At 50.3% G+C, this 16343-nt stretch overlaps 1 protein-coding gene across 10 annotated transcripts; it reads left to right on the top strand.

Moving 5' to 3' along the window:
- Positions 1-994: 994 nt before the first annotated feature.
- LOC122369149 (fumarylacetoacetase-like) lies at positions 995-16268 on the top strand. Of its 10 annotated transcripts, none has more exons than XM_043343631.1 (10): positions 995-1031; positions 3008-3140; positions 3530-3640; positions 3877-3998; positions 4234-4374; positions 4697-4950; positions 5255-5461; positions 6259-6407; positions 10190-10307; positions 15733-16268. In XM_043343631.1, exons 2-10 carry the CDS (start codon positions 3057-3059, stop codon positions 15807-15809), a joined length of 1263 nt encoding a protein of 420 aa, XP_043199566.1. In that variant the 5' UTR covers positions 995-1031; positions 3008-3056; the 3' UTR covers positions 15810-16268. The 10 variants fall into 10 exon arrangements, with proteins under 10 accessions (XP_043199566.1, XP_043199564.1, XP_043199559.1 ...); XM_043343629.1 differs by lacking the exon at positions 995-1031 and adding an exon at positions 1039-1078; XM_043343624.1 differs by lacking the exon at positions 995-1031 and adding an exon at positions 1148-1211.
- The last annotated feature ends 75 nt before the right edge of the window (positions 16269-16343 follow it).

Here is a 16343-nt window from a genome sequence, read left to right as displayed (position 1 = left end):
TAGCTCACCTTGCCAAGCTGCATCCAGGGAAACAGTCAACTGAGGAACTGGCTCATTGGGTGGCTGGTGTGAGTCTGTGCATTTAAAGTGTTTCTTCTCTGAAGCTGCTCTGCAAGCTGCTGTATGTCATGTTAGATGCTCAGAAAATGTGGGAAATGATTACTAAGCTACTTTAGTGCTTTGTTAATGCTCGAGACATGAACAAGTACAGATCCTGCAACGTACAGCTATGAGTTAGGTGCTAGGTGAGTATGTTATGTGAATGTGCTGTTCCCTGTTTGACCATAGTAAGTATACAAACAAGCACAGGGTCACAGTTATATTCAATCTCCACATAAACATACAACAAAAACGGCCATATAGCCTCACTCCGAACACACCACAAAGAACTTAAGCCTTTGCAAGCACAAAAATGCTTTGATTTACAGGACAGGTACACAATATATCCTCTGTCCTTGGGGATCTTGCTGCCAAGTGGAGGTACGATGACTGAACTTCAGGATTGATCAACCTTTTATTCTTAGCCACTGCTTATATACGAGAAAGACCAAATGCTTGTTTGTAAACTGCCTTGAAAATTTAACATGTCGAAAAATAAAATAGTTCCCTCTCCTTTTGGAATACACAAAGCAAAATATTTAAAAACTTCTAGTGGATGGACAAAAGCAGTTAGCATAGCTTCCCCTCAAGTCAATTTCTGACACTGATGAATTACACTGACGCTTATTCGCTTCATATTTTGTAACAAACGCGCTAAAACTGCAATATAACAACACTATATGCTTCTTGACAAAATGCAAAAGTAGTAAAAATTTAGCCCTGATGGCATTCATTCTTGCTGGAAACGTAATCACAAAACATTTTGTAGTAACTATTAAATTCCGGCCGAAAACAGTGCACGGTTTAAAAAAGAATCATTCCAATGACGGTCCATTCTGGCGGTCCTGAAATCGCCACTATTTCCGGCCTCTCCAACGCAACTCGTTGTCCAGACGTAAATATGCGGTGAAAACAGGGCGCCGGAGGGCAAGGCATATACACTGTGGGCAAGGCCCTAAAACATACGGAGGGCATATTAGTCACGTGACATTTGGAACTTCTCCCGCTTTAAGGGCCTTCTATATCCCAAACGTCACGTGTAAATTTCACGAACCTTGATCAAATCGCCCCAGGCGCCCTGTTTTCACCGTCGTCCCTCGATTATCCTCGAGGTCTCTCGATTTTGATATAGGTCGTGCGACAGCAAGGTCGCTAGCACGTCGCTAGGTTATCTTTGCATATCTAGAAATATTTGCAACCAACTTGGTGCAAAGTATAGGTCATGCCATGCTGTGGGATTTTATTTGAGGCTAGGTTGCTAAAATATCTACCACCGACTCATGTGACATGTCGTTCGATCCGCTAAGAGATCAAGATCTCGTCGAGATCGTGATCACTCCCATGCATCACTTTCATGCTGATTTACAGCCCATGCTTAATAATTTTGATTCATCTTTCTTGATATCAATATTGGTCCTTTGAAATTGATTCAGATTGATATGCCTTTGTGTCAGTTGGAGGGATAATATAGGGCCTGTTCCAGCGCCTCCAGAAGAAATTCTTGACTGGAGGCTCTACCAGAGGTTTTACTGGAGGCGCTGGAACGCAATCTGGAGATTTCTGGAGATTGGCGTCATAGATACCAAAAGAATGACGATTGTTCTCTCTTGAAACGCAAAATTTGTTTTCAATTTTAGTTAAAAAGATAAATAAAATTATAGCAATGTAATTTTCTTTACATTCAAGTTGTAAAATAATCAGTCAGATGTCCTTTGTTTACATTCGTGATTGTCACATGTGCGCCATAATTGTAGACCAGAGCCTCCAGAGAAATTTGGACCTCTCAACTCTCTGGAGGCTACTGGAGGTTTCTGGAGCTTTGGCGAGAGCTTTCTGGAGCTTTCTGGAGGCGCTGGAACGCTCTCTGGAGGATTCTAGAGCTTTCTGGAGGTTTCTGGAGGTTTCTGGAGGCGCTGGAACAGGCCCATAGTAATGGCTCAGTTTGAAGTTTCCCATTGACATCAGAGGGCTGTTTACAAGCCCTGTGCGGTCGGACCGCACACAGCCTCCAAGCTCCGCCCACTGCGTCCCTACGTCATCCTTCTGTCACTGCACACAGCGATGAGATCGCTGTGGCCGGTCGGGACTGGCCACAGTGGACCGTCCACTGCACACAGCTGTGACGTCAGAACCGCCTACCCATCCCCTATCCCCACGCCTGCTGCACACACCGCACACACCGCACTCAGTAGTTTGTGGTGCCCGTGAACACCCCTCAGTATTTAGTGCGAGTATATAGGGCCTTGTTTAGTGCTAACTGCTAAGTGTAGTGTGCTTGTGCTGTGGCTGTTCCAGTTCGTGCTTGCTCTAGTAGCACTGACTATTGACAATTCCTGTTAGAAGTCTAGATATTTCTTTCAGGCCCAAGAGTGAACAGCTTCCAGGCTGTTCCTAGTCGTACACAAGGTCGTACCAACCACCATCTGATCTGGTGACTTCTCCAGCCTTCTACCTAATCAGCTGTTGGATGGATTAGGAGTTTGTTGGATAAATCATTATATAGGGCAGCAGCATGCCTGATGCAGTGCCACAATTGCCCACTAAAACTCAACATGGGCTGCTGCACTAAACTGACTGGTTGCATCCACCCTCACTAAAATCCACCCTCACCCTCACCATCCCAGTCTTCAGTCAACCATATATTGAGTGCCAAAGCTACTCAAACCCAAGCCCAGGCTATCAGCACCTGGAGTCCAATGCTCTACCAATTGAGCTAGGACAGGCAGCTAGTCAATATATGCTCTTACTTCTAAATTAGATGTGAAATCACAAAAAAGATCCATTGCAAAATGAAGCATAATTGGTAATTTATGGCTTTGGGTCTTGTCCAAATACACCTTTACCAATTTCAACAGCAAGCCCTGCCATGGATTTTGAAATTTGCTAATGTGCATTTTGTTTCTTGCAGGGTACAAACACTGACCAGTTTGTCAATCAAGACTCAAGACTGATCAAACATGACATCATTTGTGACCATTCCTGCTGGAAGTGACTTCACTATGGCAAACCTCCCCTATGGAGTTTTCTCTACATGTGAAAATGTAAGTGCCAGTTATGGAAAACTACAACTGCTGTTTGCTCTAGACATTGAGGAGGAGCAAATGATTTTGAATGGCAAGAAAGCTGGAGGAAAGCTCTCAACATCAACAGTCTGTGCTTGCTCTATGATACATGACCTCGGGCTGACTATGCTGTCATCTTCAGCTGTTGTGTTGTGCTCCCTTGGATTTAAATGATTTTTACCTCCATACAGGATTTTTGTTTTTCAGCACCAGTTTTGCAAAAGTGAGATGAAAGGAGGATGTCTTGACCACTTGGTTGCCAAGTAGGAGTGTGCGGGTCATACTGCTGTTATTCTGAAAAGTGTGTTTTTACCTCCCATTTTACATCACCCATGGGGCTGCTCACTGAAAAAAGCTGACATTTTCAGCCGACACACCGGATTGGTGTGGCCATCGGCTCTATGATCCTGGATCTCAGCGTGATTGCCCACCTGTTTACTGGGCCGGAGCTGGCTGCACACCAGGATGTCTTCAAAAAGGTAGTCAGCCTTTGCCCGTGTAGGTATCGTCCTTCGCTGACTCGTCCTTGTTTGCTCGTTTTGTTTGTTTGTTGCTTGCTTGTTTTGGGCTGCTCAAAGACGTGATTATTTTGCACGGATCTGTCGGCGGATGATATAGTATTTTCTTCTTTTTTTATTGTTTTATGGGTGCTTCTTGAAGCTAATTTTTTATCGTTCCCCATATTTTGATTTAATGCACGTTTTGTCGTTTTTAGCCCGTTCTGAATGGTTTGATGGGTCTGCGGCGGGCGGCCTGGGCCGAGGCCAGGGCGACCATTCAGAGTCTGCTGTCGGCCAATAACCAGACGCTGCAGGGCGACGCTGGCCTCGTGTCCAAGTGAGTTGATACCGCATCCCGGCACATGTGTGAAGCGGACAAGGACGGGGGCAATGTGCATCCCGTTGTGTCAAGCGCATGTTTAATTCATCATACAATATCGAAGGATATTGTCATGCCAAGTCATGGGTTTCAAGTACCGCCCCAGTTTTCGGTAAACGTTATTTTCCTCTTTCCAATATCCCTCTCCTCCCCGCCGGTTCGCTGACGGCTGAATGTCCGTTCCGTGTGGCAGGGCTCTGGTGCCGCAGTCGTCTGCCACCATGCACCTTCCGGCTGACATTGGCGACTACACCGACTTCTACTCGTCGCTGGACCACGCCACCAACGTCGGCACCATGTTCAGGGGCAAGGAGAACGCCCTGATGCCCAACTGGTGAGTGAGCATCGACCTGAGTGGCGCCTATTTTTCGATGTTCGCGTATCGGTGTTTAGTGCTGCGGAAAACTGCTAGGTAATGGTGCTGCGTAGTGGCTAGTTTCGTTGTTATTTCCAGTCGTGTCTGTTTGATATTAGGTACCCACTTTGCTTTCAATTAGGACAATATGTCATTGGCATAAGAAATTTTAACCGGAAGCCTTTCCCACTCAAAATTGATGGGCCGCTGTTCGCGCGCATATCTGTTCGGACCGATCACGGTTATCATTTAACGCATCACTGATCTAACCCCGTGCCCCGCGCGGCGTCTGTCCCCGCAGGAAGTACCTCCCAGTGGGGTACCACGGACGGGCCTCCAGCGTAGTGGTCTCTGGCACTCCCCTGCGCCGACCGCTCGGTCAGACGCGACCTGCCGACGATCAGCCGCCCGTATTCGGGCCCTGCCGGCTGATGGACTTTGAGCTCGAGATGGCCTTCTTCTACGGCGGGCAGGGTAACGCGCTGGGCGATCCAGTGCCCATTGAACGCGCGCAGGATCACATCTTCGGCATGACGCTAATGAACGACTGGAGTGGTGAGTCAGGAGAGGCGAGACGTGCGTTGCACAGGGTGGTAATGTAGATTGAGGGACGGCGATGGAAGGGCACCATCTTTGACTAGAGGCAATCCTCTGTCATGATTCCTGGGGCATTGAGGTCTTCTTGATGGTGTCTATTTAACTAGGCTGTACGAGACTGGCGAACTGTATGTTTTACAATTTCTTCTGCGGTTCGTTTTGCATGAGGATTAACAGTTTGTTGGCTCTGGCCCAAAACTGCCTAACAGACTGTCGCCCACTCGAGCATCACCACGACCTCTGTTCCTTCCGTGACCGGCAGCTCGCGACATCCAGAAGTGGGAGTACGTGCCGCTGGGCCCGTTCACGGCCAAGAACCTGGGCACCTCTATCTCGCCGTGGGTGGTGACGATGGAGGCCCTGGCGCCGTTCGCCGTCGATAACTACGTCCAGGACCCGGAGCCGCTGCCGTACCTGCGCCACCAGGACCGGTACACGTTCGATATCAACCTGGAGGTGGCCATCAAACGTGAGTGGACGTCGGTGGTTATGTTTACTGTGTGTCGTGTGGATGCTCTGATAGCGTGCTCCTCCAGCGGGTTGAGAATTAGAAGGTGGAGCGTTAAAATGGATAATGACAAATAACAGCTGTATGGGATGATTAAGTGCGTAACTCGTGTAGTGCCATGTGTCATGTGCGTTGTTGTTTTATTAAGGTCTTTTGTAACTGATATCATTTCGAGCAACTTTTTTGCTCTTGAGTTCGTTCATTGTTTTTTTTTTTCTGCGAATTGATTTTCACGCTTTTATTGGTCCTATAACAATTCAGTCAGAGGACCAGTCCACAGTGTGGCCAAATTGGTGATGTTGCGGGGAAAGTCACCCCCAATGAAAAGTATAATGACATCCTCAGAAATTTTAAAATTACATCATCACGACGTTTTTGTTGTGATTGTGAAAGCATGCCTAGTGTAGGAATAAATGTTCCAATGTACGATTTGTTCCAATGTACGATTCGCACCGTCATACTCGTACTGTCGCGCTTGCAATGTTGTTGTTTTTTTTACATCTTCAATGACAATATTTAGAGTTTTTTTCCACCAGGGCTTGACGTCAGGTATAGTTTTTCCACATAACTTGCAAAAACTGCACCAAAAATGAGTCTGAAGACGAGTTTTTTTTTCTAAAATAGTGACATCCTCATGCGACTTTTTTATACATCCTCCCCCTAACGCTATACCAATTTGGCCACACTGCCAGTCCAGAGAGAACACCTACCTGTGTGTGACTGATAGCGTCCTCTATCCGTCCTGCTCTGCCGCACAGCCGAGTCGAGCGGCCAGGAGTCGGTGGTGTCCCGCTCCAACTTCCGCCACATGTACTGGACGATGAAGCAGCAGCTGGCTCACCACAGTGTCACCGGCTGCACCATGCGGCCTGGTGACTTGCTCGCCTCGGGCACCATTAGTGGACCGGTAAGAAACGGAGGGATTGGGGACGCGCGCGTGCCCACCGCACTGCAACGTGGAGTTTGGCAAAACGCTCAGTGTTGCAGAGTGATATTAAAGGTAGTGTGCCAGCTTTCCTGGACCATATGGAGTTAATGGCCCAGATAAGGAGAACCGGATTTTTAGAACTTATCCATGCCTTCAAAACTCATGGAAACGTCTTAAATTCTTCAAATTTTGAGTACCCCAGTGCGAAATTCGCCCCGACGGGTTGTCGGTCGTACCCCAACCACATTTCACACCACTATGAACAATAAATGCACACACTGAAATCGCTATTACCGATAGGCTCATTCAATCAAGTTTCGATAAACCCGTTCATCATCATCTCCTGCGGTTTCGAACACGCCTGTTAGGTGGTGCGGTAGACCGCGCCCAAAGCCAGGGCCCCGGTAACGTGAGGTAGCCTAGTCGGGGCAGCGTGCGCTGACCCAAGCCGGGGCCGCGCGTCCTCCCGGTGTCATGTGATAGCCCGGGGCTGCCCGCGGGGATGCGGTAGACCGCGCCCAAAGCCGCGGCCCCGGCTTGGGTCAGCGCACGCTGCCCCGACTCGGCTACCTCACGTTACCGGGGCCCTGGCTTTGGGCGCGGCTTCTGCTCATACTTTGTGGTGCGGTGGTGGTGCGTCGGGCCGCGCGCTCTGACTTCGGCCAAGAAAAATGCGTCAGCTGATCATTGTCATTTCTGCCACTTTCATGTGGTGAGATGGGGTCATAACTTTAGAGACGGCTGTTTCATATCAATTATTTTACATAAAATAATATTTCAAACCATAAATTAATGTTTGACAGCCAAATAAAAGAAACAATACCAATACAGGCTTACAGTTTAAGGCTCGACATTGTGTTGTCTACGATTAGACAGCTGATAACTCATTCCCGTACGTCGTAACTCTATAATGACCTTTGCTTATTGTCACATGTGCGCCGCATTCGCGATTGTTGCCGACGCTTGTTTGCAGGCCAGCCCACTACAGTTGTTATACATATCGAAAAACCGATAAACTTTTAGGCGAAAAAGGCGCTATTCCAGGCCCATTTTTGATTTTTTTTTGCGATATTAGGTAAAAACAGAAGCTTCTTATCCTAGGAAAAATAAAATGGGAAATCTTTCAAAGGTGGCACACTACCTTTAAGCAGAAATTGGTTTCTGTTTTGTTACATCGTTATTGTTTTGGTAAATCCCCACGGTATTCAGGGGCTCAGCGGATTCTTTTTTCTCCCGTTTGCATGGTACGGCCCTCTTACACAGACACCTAGCATGATGGGCTACGTATTGGGACATGGCGCTGCTTACCCGGCTTCTATGGCGTTCTTTTGGGAGTGATTTTTAGGCAATCGTATTAATTTATTGAATGGGCGGATAGCTGTTGTTGCTGTAGTCGTTTGGTTGATAGTTGTTATTCATCTTGAAGCATTACTTGCGTCTGCTGGCGCGTCTGCTGCACTTTGCTGACTACCAACATTGAGATGTCCGTTTTCGTTCAGAGAAGGGTAGATGTCGCCACTTGGTCGGCAAACAGCTGTGGCAGAACGGGAGCTGGAGCTTTACTGCGTTCTACGAACGTTGATGGTTAGGTGCCGCTTTCGCAAACCACTCGTCTTTTCCATCCTCAGGACATTCAAATCCTTCTCCTCTACACCTCAACCCCCTGTTCCGGGCTGGACGGTCACCTTTATCTCATGCGGGAATCCCCGATAAGAGCACGCCCGTAGCCGGGTGCAGTGAGTGCTTAGGGGGGGAGGGGGAGGGGGGCTGGTTAACCTGTCTTCTGGACGGGCTCAGCCCCAGCGACTCATCAGGGTGCTCGCCCAGACCAATGCCTCCCCTAATTCCCATCATCCTCCGGCCCTGAAATGACCTTGTCATACCGCAAGGGCCTAACCCAACAAGACAAACAAACAAACAAACAAACCGCTCACATGTGGTGTTAAAACAAATAATGGGACTTAGCTTCCTATTGTTTGCCAGGTGTCTTGGGGACTAAGTAATCGAGACATGGCTTTTTATGGGGAAAGATGACAAACAGAACATTTTCGAGAACAGTTGTAATGATGATCGGCTACTGTTGCAAGGAGTGGGGGCGTATCGAACCCTTCACCTTTCTCTTCTCTCGAGGTATCTAATTAAGTACGATGAAGAAGGCTTCCTTTGCCTTGGGATAAACTGGCTGCGTCATGCCCTTTAATACCGAGCGGCTATTGGTGTTGTGACGTGGAGACGATTGATTATTGTGTGTGGACCTGTGTTGCTCTTCATATCGAGGCTGCTACTATAACCGTCTCCGCTGGGCGCACCGTACCGGTATATTGCTGCCGGAGCGGGTTTGGTCCCTGTCCGCGCCATGTACACGGCGCAGTTGGCCATTGGACTGCCCCGGCTCCCAGCTGGGGGCTGGTGTCGAAGGCCCGCTCCTCACACGTCAGAAGCCCCGGCAGAGAGGCGGGCCGCGGCGGGCGATGTGGCGTGGTCGGCTCCCCCGGCACCCGTTGTGATGTAGGCGAAAGGCTCCTCCACAGTCCGGCGGCAGCGTCTGTCTGGCTCCAACTCCGGGGCCCTCTGTCCCGACCGAAGCCCCCGTATCGCCCCGGTCACAGACGAGCGGCGTCCGCAACAACTGATCCCCATTCTGTGCGAGCCGCCAGACCTCTGAACCGGTCGCTTTTCCGCCGGGCCGACCCGGGCCGAATGCCTGATGTGTCTGTCGGGCGGCGGCTGACATATCATGTCACCGACGGGGTCTGTCCCGGACAGAGCAACTGAGAACCGGTACTCAGTGTCACCGCCCTCAGACGGCGCGACGTGACGGCCGGGGACGGCCGGCCGCCGGGGTCCCGGCATTGGCCGCCGTATTGTCGGCCGGGGAGAGAGTATGGGAGGCTCGGTGCTGTGCCTACTGATAGAGCGAGGCGGAGCCCCACCAGATTGGCACTAAAGACCGCAATAATCGACGCGTGGTAATAAACACATAACATGCGGTGATGGAGGGGAGGGGTCCTGTCAGTCAGGGCGAGGGGCCGCCCCCTGTCAGGACGGCGCAGCCCCGTAATATGCTTACTGTGACACAGGGAGTTAGGGCAGGAATTGATGCGAGTTAGGCCAAATCTCCACGTCAACGCAGTTACTATTGACGAAGAGAAAGCGACAGTGGAAACTGGGATTTTTCGTGTTTTACGATAGTATCGATTTCATATAATTACTATTAAACTTTCCTTGTATTTTACATAGACATTTTACGTATTACGTGTACTGTGTTGCTCTGCTCGACCTAAGATGCCCTAGCGGGTCGCAGTGCCGCCAAATTGACCCGATATAGAAAAACGCACAGATTTGGTGACGATTTATTGTTGAGCATTGATTCCAAATTAATTGGCTTCTGGGAATACAATCATTGACCGCAGGCCAGTATTCTTAGTTACACACATTCCTGTGACCCTTGAGGTCAGCCTGTGACCTTGTCTGACCTCGTCTTCTTTCACCAGGAGCCTCAATCGTACCGTGCGGCATTCGTTCACCTTGTCTCACCCCTTCCCCTGTCGGCTGGAGCACGAGTCGGGCGGGACCTGGTCTGACCCGTTCCCCGCTGCCAGGAGCCGGGGTCGCACGTGTCAGTCTGTGACCATGTGCTCCCTTCTCCTGCCTCCAGGAGCCCGGGTCGCACGGCTCAGTCTGTGACCATGTGCTCCCTTCTCCTGCCTCCAGGAGCCCGAGTCGTACGGCTCAGTCTGTGACCCTTCTCCTGCCTCCAGGAGCCCGAGTCGTACGGCTCGATGCTGGAGCTAAGCTGGCGCGGCTCCAAGCCGCTCACCCTCGCCGACGGCAGCACGCGCAAGTTCCTCCAGGACGGCGACGAGGTCATCATGAGAGGTGGGTCAGGGCGCCGCTCCGGCCGCCCGGCACAACACACACAAATAGATAATCGACTACTCAAACATCATGGCCAAGGGTCTCGCTGTAGTGGCATGCCCACGAACCCATCGAACCGAACCATCCAGATAGCTCATCATTGCCTCAGCCTTTCCAACTGCCAGCGCACACCCGCCGCCGCAGCCCGCAGGACCTCATCCCAAACTGCCGGGCTTAGTGGCGGCCCAGCCTTTCATCGGGTCACCCTGACGACAGTGACGGGCTGACCGCGATGTAGGTGTGATACCGCCCGGACCGGTCGGCGTCTGATGACGCTCAGATGACGCCCGCAGCGCGGCCGCCGGCCACCTCCCACGACCCGTACCGAGCGTTCAATCACGCCGAGGGGCTGACTCGCGGCCGGCGCCGTGGGCGGTGACGGGTGCTCAGATCAGCCGTCTGGAATTCAGGCTGTGCCGGACGGGATACCACAGAAGTCTGATGATGCAGCTGCTAATGGTCTGCAGTGATGCCAGGCTGATGGGGAGGTTGGTAGGTGAATAGGTGGATAGGTAATGGTCGCTTTGGAAATTGAATGTGCTCTTTTGTATTAGTTTTGTAACGATGTTTAGCAATATTGAGTGTGCTTGAAAAATCAAAGGAACATTACGTTACTCTTGGGTGATTTCGTCATTTCTTCATCTAATGAAAGTTAATTGACGGATCACGACATAAGCTCGTCATAGTCATTGGGCAAATGAGATCACTCACAATTCTCGGCAACTCTCGATCTGATAACGGGAAACGTGCGTCATATTCAGTGTCATTGTCATGGTGTCGCTAATCTCGTAATGTGGTCTGAACTCAGGTAGCGAACCCTGAGCTGTTTTTATGGCAGAACCTGGTCTGCTTTGGCCCGGCTATTAAAATATCCGTAGTCCCGCCGCCAAAAAGTAGGCGTACAATTACGATTTTGTATGACATCAAAGGTCTGTCCATTGGTATGATTGACCACAATGCATCACGTGAACGGTTTATTGACATTTATCCAAATTTGTTACAATGCTTTCCATATGGATTTGCCAGTATTGTAATGTCCACGGTAATATGCAATAAAACCGTTATTTTGTTAATTTACAACAGTTGCCCCTTATCATTCCAACCAACAGTATGCTTTCCTTATAGCGATCACCTTTCATCCGTCTGCGTCGTGTGAGAATGTGCACCATGTCGCCATATTCTCGCGTCGCGGAACGATAATGACGTTTGTCCAGACGAGTGACACCTTTTCCGGCCGGGCGCGTCGGGCGGCGGGGCAGCGGCTGTGATTGCGGTATACGCCCCGCCCCGTCCCCGCGCCTCGGCCCGACCCCCCCGGCAGTGACCGTTCTTCGGACCCAACGATCGGCTGTCGTAAGATGCAGTCGATAGCGAACCGCCCCCTACTGCCCCGGCCGCCTCCCAACGGCCCCGCCCATAGAGTCCCATGTCGTCTTCTGCTGAAGGGCATTCCACCATCCTCGCCTATCGCCTCCTTTGTCTCTGCTTATGCACCCATACCACCCCCGGTTATCGTCGCCTACCATTCCCGTTGATTGCATTTTCTGTTATCAACATCAACTTCATGCCTCCTGCGCTTTATCATACACGACCAATTTAATTCCATCTGCGTATCTGAACTCCTTCCTACCCACACGGTCTCGCGACCCACCTCGCCTCTCTCTTCTTCTCCCGCCTCCACGTCCTCCTTCAGTCTCCCAGCGACCGCCATTACACTGGCCCGACTCTGACCCGCTCTATGGAGGACACGCTCCTTCCATTTCCCCTCCCGGTCACCGGGCGGCCTGTGCCCCGCCCGTGCCCTGCCTGTGCCCCGCCTGACTCCGTCGTGGTGCCGGAGTCCGCCCATGGCCGTCAATAATGACTGGTGAGGCGCTAAATGGAGCGATTAGCGATCACTGGTGTCCTTGATGATGGATGCTGTTTTGCCTGTTCCGTGTGTTTTTATGTGTGTGCAGGAGAAAGACCTGTGATTCCTAACGGGAAGACATTGCTTTCACAAAGTCCAGCGGTCAGCCTGGTGTGCCGCTCTGCAGCCGCGAGTTGTCGCACCGACGGACCGCTGCTGATGGTCGCAGGTCGGGGCAGCTGCCGTTCAGATAAGGTCCGGGGACTCGCGATGGTCAATTGTGGGGTGACGACGGCCGAAGGAGGGGGAAGGGAGGAGCAGGGAACTCAGTCCAAGGCTTCACTTGTGCAATAAAAAGATAAGTAAGACGTCACTTGACCATTTCCTCCCGATTTTGTGGTCACTCAACTAGAAACTGGATTTGTTAATCATGCTAGTTAAAACTGCTATCGACGATTTTGAGGTATATTTTAATCATGAGAATGTAGTTTTACTGTGTTATTTGGCTTTTTGTGGCACCACACGGGTGAAAGGCTGAAGGAGACGACTGCTGATGTCGGAAATGAAACCGCCCGAGCTCAGACAGATTACATAATGGTGTCTGGGCGCACAGCACGGACGCCGTTCAACCTTATTGATGAAATCGTACCCATGGTTGCCTACACAACAATTTATTTTCCGCGTTGAGTTCCCCCACACGGCGCTATTCAGCCGTTGGGCCATTTTGAGAGTCACCCACGCTTCCAGTTGACACCGGCGAGCCCTCTCAATGCGTCCATCCGCCGGCTCGGGTCAGTTTGGCAGCTTCTCGCGCCGCCGGATTGGGAAGTGGCGGAACGGACTGGGCTCGCTCCTGCGGGCACTATTTGCCTGTGAACCCTGTCGCGATACCACTCGAAAAGGCACTGGCGGCCCGGCCACCACCGGCGCGGTGTGTGGCTGGCTAACAGCGTTACGGCTGCGCTCCGACGGAAGGGATTTGTCACACCGGCCCCTCCTTTCATCGTGGAGCCCAGCACTCACCGTCCTTATTTCCTGTCGTAATCTCAACACTACATACGATGGGACACCGATTGAAAAGTGTTGGAGTAAGTTATTACTTATACATTACACAATTCCCGTCTCATGAGGAATGCTGTATGTTGCTCGGTAACATTAACGCATGGTTTTTAAATTGTTTACAAATAGATAGGGTGAAGTCGTATAGAGTACGCACTTAGTGGATTTCTTGCTCTCATTTGTTTAACATTTGAAGGAAAGAAATCGCAAATAGGGAATATTAAGTTCATTGAATTAGCCATCAACCCATGGGGCAACGATCCTTCAGCGTAAATGAAAGTGGTCTAAAACTGACATTTTTCTGAACCGTTGCACTTGCGTACTCTTACCATATGGGGTGTGTAAGAGTACGCACGCCAGGCGGGTGGAGTACGCAAGCATATGAACACACACCTATGCAGCTTGCACTGTCCAAATGCTTAGCTTCAAACTCAGAAGGCATTTAAGTTAATTCTAGTATCCAAAAAGAAAAACAAAATAAATCTTTCAAGTCTATAAATCAGGAAATAATCATGTCGTGTGTTTCTTAAAAAATGCAAATAAAAAAGGAGAATAACTGGTATTTGGAAGAATTTCGGGTACGCATCTGCATCACAGTGCTCCATTGATGATATACCTACAAAACAAACGTCATTGAGCGATAGATTAATAATTATATATTTCTGTATATTCGATTTAATGTATAATTCTGCGTACTCTTACCCTCCTGAACAGTGCGTCCTCTTACCGTACATGCAATTCGCGCACAAAACAACCCCGAAACATTGTGCAAAACTTCGCAAACAGAATATTGCACTTTACAGTATTTCCCCAGATAACCTCACAAGTTTCCCACAACAATCACGGAAATGTACCTTATCTCAACTGCCAAGTATCAAAATTATTGTACCATATCATAATTATATCATAACGCTCGAAAATAATATTCATCGCCTTAAACTCAACAGCGTCGCCGCTCAACGCCCACGTTCCGTTGGTGACATGCACGCACTGGTGGCTTCATGTCACTTCATGAACTCGACAAACCCGCATTGCTAAGCAACCGAAACAGCTGATGCGTACTCTTATCGCCCGCGTACTCTTACCCGCCCTTACCCTACTTTCTAAAATGTGAAGCAGCCCTCTCCCTCTCTCATCCCCTATACTACCCTACCACTCCCCATCCCGTCTGATCCCGTCTCTGTCCGTCATTCCTCCTCAGTCTCAGCGCCTCCGTCCCCGTCACTGACGGCTCTGCGATGGACGGGACTCTGATGAACGAGTGTCGCCCGTTCACCCGGCGGCCCGGGGCACAGGTGGTTATAGTTCCAGTCACGGCACAGTCCCAGATGAGATGTCCACACATGGCCCTCTGGGGAACGGCCCTGCCCTCCGCCTAGCCAGAGTCACACCGAATCGCGCCGCTTCTTTACCGGCGGCGGACCCGCTATCAGCAGTATGTTGCCGGGGACATGGTGCTATCCGCGTGTAGGTTCTTTTGTTACCGAGAAAACGGTACACCTGCCAGGTGGCAGGCACATGGCCTGCTTGCCAGTGCATGTCGCGTTTCTGGATGCCTTGCAGGGTTCTCGCGTTTTTGGGTCTCATAGCCGTGATCTCTCTCGCGGTGAGCAGACTGATCCGCAATGGTCCGGTGCACTGCGGTACAGCCTACCCAGACAGTGACTAGCGCCTTCGAACCCGAGCCGCCTGCCTTTTGTGGACCGACCGGATAGAGACGGCGGGTCGCATTGTGGGTGGATGGGACTCATAGGCTGCTATTTCTCTCGGAGCATGCCATGCCGTGAGATGAGATTGATGTTCTGGCAATGTGCTGTGGGCGAGAGCACGACTGAGTCTGGGTGCCCCCGTTTTTTTTTCGACCTAACTAGATGTCGGCGACTAGACTTGCCGGCGTTAGTGTTTTGGGGAGGAGGGAGGGCGGCGACTGTTGACACTCGTTCTATTCGCCGCTGACACGGGGGCAGATTGTTTCCGGAGTTCTGAATCGCCCTCTCAGCCGGCCAACGGGCTCGAGAGAGCGTTATATTTTCTCGGCGTGCCACCTCCAATCCTCGGCTTGCGTCCTCCTCTACCTCACGTTGCCGGTTAACCTGAATCCCGATGTTTTGATGTGCGTGTTTTTTTTTTTTGCTTCTTTGAATGTCTGTAGTTTGTTTATGATGTTTATGACGTAAGAGGCTCTTTCAGTGTAAGCCAGTTGCCTAATTGTTTTATGGCGTATGCATTTTATTGTGAACTGCTGCATGCTTTTTTGGTTAAGCTCGAAAAGTATGTGCATAGTTAGTCATCTGTTATTCTGTGAATGCTGATTTTTTATTGATTTTTTTTTTGCTCAGTAGTAGTTTCAACAACAAATTATGTCAGGTCTGAACTCTGAATGTTGCACAGCTCATAATTGGCAACACTCGAGCTCTCGTGCGTTGAGCGCCTGTTTCTCCCACACTGACTGTTTCTGCGTGTCTGTGTGTCCGGCAGGTGTGTGCGAGAAGGAAGGCCTCCGGGTGGGCTTCGGCGAGTGTCGCGGAGTCGTGCTGCCGGCCCGCGCCCAGTGATCTGACCTGACCTGGGCCGGGTCGCCGCAGTCACGTGACCCGGTCACGTGCTGCCATGAGGTGCAGCAGCAGCAGTCGCTGTTTTGGTGGTGGTTATTGGGGCCTTGTGACGTCGGTTCTTACGAGCAGTCACGTGCCGCGTGCGCCCCGCGCAGTGTGTCAGCCCTGTCATCTGTTGGCGACATTTGATACTAACGGCCAGTGTTGAACAGGGCCAGGGTTGTGAGGCTAAGAGCTATTCCAGATACTGCGGAAACCAGGTGCAATACTCGATATTCCAGATCGGTGCCATAGTAGAAATGGTGCGTATGTTGCGGCGAGGAGTGATGGATTGTTTCCCGTTCATATGGGTTGCTTTGGTGATGGGTCTTTGCACGTTGTCGTGCCCTTTGCATCTTCGGTACTGTTTTTGATACAAGCATTTTACATCAGCTTCATAATACAGTTTTCTCAATCATGTTTGGTGCATTTTTTATACCATCTATAGAATATGAAAAAAAATCGGATTTTGATTTTTGTTTTTGAAAAGCACGT

This window comes from Amphibalanus amphitrite, unplaced genomic scaffold, assembly GCF_019059575.1.
Source record: "Amphibalanus amphitrite isolate SeventyFive unplaced genomic scaffold, NRLGWU_Aamphi_draft 001011F_arrow, whole genome shotgun sequence".
Lineage (NCBI taxonomy): Eukaryota > Metazoa > Arthropoda > Thecostraca > Balanomorpha > Balanidae > Amphibalanus > Amphibalanus amphitrite.
Note: the sequence above shows the minus strand (reverse complement) of the source record. Positions and strands in the feature narration are given on the sequence as shown.